We start from the raw sequence: 8,290 nt of genomic DNA, 5'->3' as shown, positions 1-8,290 counted from the left end.
GGCAAAGGGCAGTTTTGAATAAAAAGAAATATGCATTGCAGGTAACAAATAAAAAAAACTTTTCTTTTTTAAGGAAAGTAAAAAGCATGTGCAAGAAAAGGAAATTAGGAGCCATCTGGTGCCAAAGGTTGAACGCGATGATTAGTGTTACAGGCAAGCACATTTATGTTGACCCAGTATCTCTCACAAGTAGTGAAGATAACACTGGGGCTCCGGGGCAGTGAAGGGATGAAAAAAACAGCACTAATGTCCCTCAGATTTCAGTTCTGTTAATATTTTTGTGAGTTTATTATGTTGGGGACCAGAGGCCCAGAGGCCTTGTAGACATAAGAGTAGGGTGGGCAAGCACCAAAGACCTTGCAGACTAAGTCAGGACAGTGGGTAGCTGGTGCAGGAGACTTGCTTCTCCTGGGCTCCCCAGGGCAAGTGGAGTGAGTCTGGCAGAGGCCCACAGAGATGGCAACCTGCACTGACCCTGAAAGTGGCCCTGCTTTGAGAAGGGGCCAGACAGTCTCCGAAGGCCCCTCGGGTTATGCTGTGAGGGACAGCACAATGACACCATAGGGAGGAGTACCACGAGCTCTCAGTTTTGCTGAGGATCCCTTAGTGGCATGTGGGGACCTTTTGGTTGGGGAGGATTTGAACCCACCTCCCCAAGGAAACAGGCAAGTGTGGAGGACGAGTGCTCATGGTGTGCTGCTGGCTGCATCCTCCTTGACCCCTCATCTGCCTCTTTTCAGAAACACGAGTTCTTTGTGGACATGACCTGTGAAGGCTGCTCCAATGCGGTCACCCGTGTCCTACACAGGCTGGGAGGTGAGTCAGTACTGGGTGTGGGACAGCCAGCTCGCCAGAGCCACGCCGGCTCCGGGGCAGGATGTCAGTGCTCTGATATCCTCCATCTTGCAAGGGTAGCACTGTGGGTAAAAGCTGAAAGTGGCTGATTGGGAAGCTCTGCTCCCCGCTCTGCTCTGAGCCTGCTGCTTAGTCAGTAACAAGTTGCTGATTATTCTCAGGACTGGTGTGACCCTTGGAGAAATGTCAAGGGAGGGAGGAGCTACCGTGGCTGCAGGTAGCTCTGAATCACCAGGGCCTTATGCTGAACCCTCTGAGAACTGCACTGGTAGACCCCTGCTCAGGCTGCCAGAAGGAAAGGAGGTGGATGTCCTGCCAGGCATTGTTCCCAAGGAGGCCTGGTGTATCTGTGGTGCTTCCTTAGACGTGTCATCAGCAGTCACAGAGAAAAGCTGCTGAGCAGAGCATTTGGTGGTTTCCTGCACAGCCTGTTTTTAATACTACCTGGAAAATTATAACCTGTGCCTCCTTTGTGCTGGGATTACCAATAGAGAAGGATCTGACCCACACTCACCAGTCGTGAGGACCTGTCATCCTGCTCCTCTATCCTCACCGAGTGAGAACAGCTTTCAGTCACCTAGGCGAAGGCCCTGCAACTTCTTCCACCAGGCTGTGGTGATCCCACTTCCTCTGTGTGTGGTTGTCAGGACCTCCGTCACCCTTCAACGTGCTGGCCAGTATCAGCCTCATGTGATGATGTGATAGAGCTCTCAAAACTGATACATACCTACAAGTTTTGTGAAAATATGTGCCTGGAGAGATACTTCATGTCCAGTTCCTTTCACTGGGCTGAGAGCGGCTTACCCGTATTAGCCACTGGGAAATCCACATGGGAAAGTGTCTTTTCTATCCCTCCTACTTACAGCTGCTAGCTGGTTCCGCCACTGAGGAAAGCTGTCTTGACCCTGTCCTAAGCCCTACACTAACTCCTTTGTTAGTGCCTATCCATGCTAAGCCACAGCACAGGCTGAGCTGGTTGGAGATCATAGTGGTTGGTTTAAACTCGGCTCATTCTGGTTATTGCGTGAGTGATTGTATTGATCCAAGGTGGGTTGAGCAGATTAAAGCAGTTGAGAAACTGTGGTGCTGTTTGGATGGAGATCTATAGGAGATCTGCCTTCCTTCACACCATTGCTGGCGTGACGCCAGTTCGGTTTTGCTGGCTGGTAGTGGTGTCAAGGTTTGCTGGCAGGAGGCAAATGTACATCTGACTGATGGCGTTGGGGAGTACAAAGGTGTGAAGGTGAACCTTCCCCATGCTCCCACTGTTTGGCTGCTTCTAGCTGTGCAAAATTGTTTTCCTTTCCTTGTAGGTGTCCAGTTTGATATCGACCTGCCCAACAAGAAGGTGTGCATCGACTCAGAGCACAACGTTGACACTCTCTTGGAAACCCTAAAGAAGACTGGAAAGAACGCTTCCTACCTTGGGGAGAAATCCGCGCAGTAGCCTTGCCTGGTGTGAGGAGGCTAGGTATATACCAGGTGTATGAAATGCTGAAGAGAGAGATCTGAGCTTGTGGCAGCTCTCCCAGTGAAACAGGCTGCTTCCTGGGAAGGCTTGCAGGTCCAGCTTCAGCAAATTCCTCATATTGGAGAAGCAGCAAGACCATATACAGCCAGCACCGTTTTTGTGCGGGACCCCTTAGCTACTCTGCAAAGCTCATGTAATCCCAACCATGGTTGTAGTGGAGAGGTAGAACACAGCCTCTGTGCCATCCCCAGGTGAACATAGAGTTTGCCAGAGCATGTCATGCGTGAAAACAAATCCCAAATACATTCAGCAGCTGACCAGAGAGAGAGGTGGCCCCAACAATACCAGGGAGGGTGCTGGGACACAAAGACCGCTGTAGGTACATGATGCAGGGGGTTGGCTGTTAGCACCAGGACCTCCAATATCTGATTCTGTAGATATTGCTGTATATACTCCACTAAACTTGAGAATGGGAAAAGAGCAGCATTCTGCTACCCTCATGGACATAAAATGTTTGGTTTCAGAATAGCTCCCAGCCCCTGGCCAGCTGGACATCTGTCCCAAAGACAACCTGATTGTTGCAGTCTGTCGATTTTCGTAGGATCCCAGCACTGTGAGGACATGTATGAAGCTCTTTCCTTACGGTGAAATGTTTTTGCAGGCAGGGTTCAATTTCAGTGGAAAAGAATGAATTGGGAGGAGAAGGCTGCCCACTCACTGCATGTACTGTCCTTTAATGTCCAAGATTATTATAATGCATCTCTTAAGAGCTTGTTTCTGTCAGTGGAGCTTTCTAATCCAATGACATTGTTTTGAAATGTTCTAGTTTGATCATCACAAATACCCAGCACAGATGCACTGAAACCAGTTCATGTTGATTTAATTCCCAGTCAGTAAATTAAATCAGGGATTTACACTGTCAGGAATTAAACTGATACAAGAAAGAGTTGAGCTAATACTGATGCGTGTGTGCAATAGATCTACATTGTTTTAATAGACTGACTTAACAGATTTAAAATCTGCATTTTGTATCATTTGAACAAGCTCTCAATATATCTTAGAAATTGTTTAAAATCACAGCTTTAATCAAATAACATTGCTATTTAAAACAGAGAAACATGCTCTGAATTTATTAATGCCTGAAATAGTTTTCAGCTTGTAGTATTGATTGCAAGAGCTGTTTTCAACTTGCAGGGGCTTGTGGACTATGTCTCAGATGCCTGCAAAAGTTAACCATTACAGCAAAGCCAGTCTCAAATAATGTGGATGTGTCCCTTTTTTCCCTGGCCCTGTGTTCTCACCATTTTTCTTATATTACATCATGGCAGCTAGGGAGTTGATTCAGCTGGCCGACCTGGCAGAACATTACTCTCAGTGCTTTTGTTTTCCTATTGGATTTTAACTGAAGCTATTTGACTTACCCAAGGAGATCCAAAACAAAGGAGATGGGGAGACCGGACTGCCCTTGCTGGTAGTTTGCTGCTAGATCACTTCAGTTGTCATGGGAAAAACCACTAAATTTAAGTTTTACAGCACATTTCCCTCCATAGGGAATATTTTTAGGGGTTCATCTATAAAAGGAAGGAGGGAAGTTGCAAATCACTGGCATAGAGCTTAGGTGGATGGCTTTCCTTTGGCTTGTGGCCGGCAGAGGGCATCTTTGTATAATGTTATCTCCTCTGGGCCTTGGTATTTTTTCCTTTTATTTACCTACTTTCTTATTTATTTTGCAGGAACTCAAACATGACATCAGCAAAAAGATGGCTTAACTGTTTGTATATCTCCCAACTTGCTCTGTCAGTTGACCTTTGCTACCCTGCCAAATGTCTGAAGGCAGAGGGCTGGCAGGAGGAGACAGCTGCATCTTGGGCTTTAAAAGTGGAGAAATTTAGAGAAGGAGTTTATGTGCTGTTTCTAGTCCTACAGTAAATTGAGGCGCTGCTTCTATCTTTCAGTGCATGTCTGTGTGTCTTGTGTGTCTTTGTACTGCTTTAAGTGGTTTTCTGTAAAAGAGATGGCTCTTAGGGATGGGAAACTACCCATTACATGCAAGACAGGTCTCCCAGGAAATTGCATCTATCTTTAGAAGCTGACTGCAACCTCTGCCTAAGGGACATGTCTCAGGAGAACTGAGCTTGAGTGTCACTTAGATTCAGGGAATCTGTCTTGGCAGATGTCTTTCCATCAGAGAACAGACAGAATCTGTCTTGGCCGATGTCTTTCCATCAGAGAACAGACAAACTTTCCATTGGGGATGCAAGTGCTGGGAACGGACTTTTGTAGCCCCTGTAAGTCAAGATAACCCAGTGTCCTTTTGGGCTAGATGAGGTCACAAGGCAGAAGTCACTGGACCCCAGCTACATTCAGCTGACAGGCCAACTAATTTGCAAGTAGGAGCAGGGAACAGAGACTCGGCTTAAATTTAGGGTACTGCATGACCATATAAATGTGAGGAATTGTTCTGGATCCTGAGCACAGCTCAAGACACCTGGATCAGTCCCTTCCCCTAACAAGTGTTCGTCTTGGCCCTGTCACTGCCCACTTACAAAATTTCAACCAAATAGGTAGTAGCAGGTAATAGCACCATGGGGCCCTGCTGCTGGGCAGGATCTCCAGGTGCTACGTGTGCCCACCAACATAGTAGGAGAATGCCTGTGCTGATGAGAAATGCAGAAGGGGTAGAGGAAGGAAAAGGGTCTGGGAATCTCTCCAAGGTCTCTTATTTCTCAGCCCAGTGACCAGTGTCACGGGCTGTACTGTTGATTTGCCCAGCTCTCAGCCATTTAATTCAGGTTTTCAGTCCAGTGAAAGGATTGCATGTCTCCATCCCAGTCTGCTGTCTCTTGTTCCACCTGGGGGATGTCACCAATGCCTACCAGTCACATGTGACCTGTTCTACAGAGAGGAAAACCAACTCAAGTTTGAAGGAAAATTTTACTCTAAGATATTTTTCATACTTGTACATTGAGATTACTTTTGACATAGTTGCAGTTTATTCTTTCCTAGAGAGGTTTAGTACTTCCAAGGCCGCCTTTACCACTGATCTAAAGCACAATTAATTGCTGTAGATGCAGGGGCTGGAGACACCCCAAGGAACGTGTTGCAAACACTTTTTATTACTTTTTAATTTAAGGGAACGTAAAGGATAGAAGTCTAACATCATAGCATTATTTTCTTGCATTAAAATCTCCCAGTGGCAGGAAATTTCCAGAGCCAAGGCCTAGAATCGCAACCTATTTCTGCTTTGTGCCAGTGCACTCAGATGCATGGCATGATACCTCCAGGGTCCCAGCTGAGTGGGTGAGTCCCTTTCCCTAGCCCCCCCCTTGCTGGTCTGAGCTGTTTGCCAATGTTAGTTATTATTTATTGCTTTCAGCTTCCTCCCAGGCATGGCCAGTGCATCCACTAGCAGCTGGTTGCCCAGTGGCTCTGCTGTGGTGGCAGTGTGCTGGGGGAGGACGTGTGCTGTTGATCTGGCGTGGAGTTGGGTGGCACACTGTGGCACAGCTGTCCTCGGAGCCGGCAGCCCTTGTGGCACTTGCTTTCTGCCAGACTGGCAGGCGGGACCAGCAATGTTGTGCCCACAGAGCGTAACTCCCAGTCTGTCTTGCTGTAAACCAGGCTGCTCTTCCTTGATGTCCAGGCTGCAGCTTATGCTATCCATGCTCCCCTGGCTGCTCTGCTCCCCTCTCTTTGCTCTGCTGATCCATCTATTTTGGTTAAAGCCTGCTTATCCCTAAGCCAGACAAGGAAAGGTTTCTACCCACAGCCAGCTGGGAGATTCATGCGGATACCTGAGGGTTCAGCACCCATCTGCAGGGCTGCAGTCTCCCAGGCCTTCCCTCCGCTATTCAGTGCAGTTGGTGGGGCTGGATGCTGCTTTAAGCTCTTTGCTGCAGAAAGGGTGTTGCAGTTTTGGCTGGAAATCAGCTGCAGTGGCAAGCTGTGGTCACTCCGAGCTGGCTTGGTGGGAATACATGCTGCCCGGAGGGGAAAGGAGCGACCCTTCGAACACCTGCCTGGAGCTGGTGTCCGTCCACTGGAGCAGTGATGTCTGGGCTGGGGGCTTTTCCCATCACAATTCCTGGTCCTGGGCTTTAAGAAATGCCTCTAACCATCCCTGGCAGCAGGCAATCATTACACTAGGCTTCTGTGCTCTACCCTGCCATTAGTGTCATTTACAGCCCCTATAATTTCCCTGTGTGCGCAGCATGGCAGGGACTGGCCACAGCCGCTTGTCTAAGGTGTCCCTGCCACTTGCCTTCCAATGGAGACTGTGTGTGCATGGTTTGTGGGCTTTCATACCTGATGGCTTGTGGCATTTGATGTCCTGCTCCTCACTCAGTGTCCTGGAGCAGAGAGGACAGAGGAGTGACACCTCTCTCTGGTGCCATACCCTGAGGATGCTGATGGGGGTGAGCAGTTGTGAAAGCACCAAGGGCTCCTGTGAGCCCTGCTTCAGCCTTCCTTCAGTGGCCCCAGTGCTCAGACCCTCCCATCACACTCCTCTTCCCTTCCCACAGCCCTGCAGAGAAGGGAAGGGAGCTGCTAGGGTTTCTTCACCAGCCGAGGAGGGAAGTGCTGTGATGGTCACTAGCCCCAGCACTCCAGGCTCATTTAATGAAAACACTAAAGAACTGGGACGACTCCTGTTAGAGCAGGACTGGAGGATGACGCCCAAGCTGCTGCTTCTTTTCTCCACCAAAAGCCCAGCAGGACAGCATCGCATGTGCTCCCCCATCAACCTTGTAGGCTTATCGGGAGAACAGGGCGTCTCAGACCAGACAATCTGCAGAACACTCTCTTTCTGCCTGCTTTCCTTTCCCTAGGATAAGATAAGGTGTTTGGGGAAGATGACAGTGAGCAGAGGAGGATCTGCACCAGCGCTCCTGAAGCAGTGGTTCTGCAGGAGCACAGGGTGCCTCCAGAACAGCCACCTTTCCCACAAACACACAGCCAGAGCTGAGCGATGACACCCTGTGACAGTCTTTGCTTGGATCTATGGGCTGGGTTTGGGCTGATTACAGCTGGGCTAGGGAAGTTAAGGGAGGATGGTTGAGTCTGAACAGATGAGCAGACCTGCAGGGTGGCTGTCTGAGAGGCTTACAGAAAAGCTTTGGGAGAAAAACCAACTCCTTCATGGAGTCTAAAAGGATAAGACAGACTGTACCTAAGCAGAGCCTCTTTGCTCCACCACTGCCCAACTTCAAGATCATCAAAATCTTCATTCATCGGGTTGGCCTGAAATTGGCCCCCAGGTTGCACGTCATGGAGAGAGAGACCCCAATAAGCCTGTGCAGATAACTTGGTCACAATAATTTCCACAGGGAACAAAATACCAGACACTGAGGCTGTGTGGCCATTTTCAGACAAGGAAATGCTCACTTTGCAACGCAACCAGTAAAGAGTGGCACTTGGAAAAGGAGCTTTCCTGTACCACAGACACCCCGGCTCTGCAGGACATCCCAGGACATCCCTGCTGGAAGAGGGATGTGTCAGCCCTGTCAGCTGCAGGATGAGCGGTTGGTGAGGTGCAATTCGGTGCATTGCCATCCATGAAGATGTCTTCCCAGCAGCAGGAGTTCACTTCTGGTTTCTTCACAAGGTTCTCAGCCCAGCTCCAGCTGAACTCTGACAGTCAAGAACTTCCTCTAACTGCAGCACCAGTAAGAACTGGGCAAACCCAGAGGGACAGGCTTTAAAAGTTCTTTTGTTTCCCCTGATTCAACATTATCTTTGCTTTTCCCCCCCACGGTGTTTCCAACAGAAGGCATTTGCTTTTCTCACCCACCTTGTTGCATTTGCAGCATTGCCCTTCTTGTAGTGCTGCTGTGCATCTGGGTGTCATTTTTCACCCAGTGTTACCTTCCCCTGCTTTTTAAACCAAAATCTGATTTCAGTGGAAAAGTCTACAGCCTCCAAAGCCCAATCTTTTACCCACAAAAAAAAAAAAAAAAAAAAAAA

General features: G+C 48.6%; 1 protein-coding gene across 1 annotated transcript; it reads left to right on the top strand.

The window, feature by feature from the left end:
- Positions 1 to 740: 740 nt before the first annotated feature.
- ATOX1 (antioxidant 1 copper chaperone) lies at positions 741 to 4,275 on the top strand (the record flags this gene model as incomplete). The annotated part of the gene is made up of 3 exons (XM_010297396.1): positions 741 to 816; positions 2,169 to 2,326; positions 4,060 to 4,275. Coding segments are annotated over 2 exons (210 nt in total), but the record flags the coding sequence as incomplete, so codon positions are not given.
- Positions 4,276 to 8,290: the final 4,015 nt, after the last annotated feature.

This window comes from Phaethon lepturus, unplaced genomic scaffold (assembly GCF_000687285.1).
Source record: "Phaethon lepturus isolate BGI_N335 unplaced genomic scaffold, ASM68728v1 scaffold37061, whole genome shotgun sequence".
Lineage (NCBI taxonomy): Eukaryota > Metazoa > Chordata > Aves > Phaethontiformes > Phaethontidae > Phaethon > Phaethon lepturus.
Note: the sequence above shows the minus strand (reverse complement) of the source record. Positions and strands in the feature narration are given on the sequence as shown.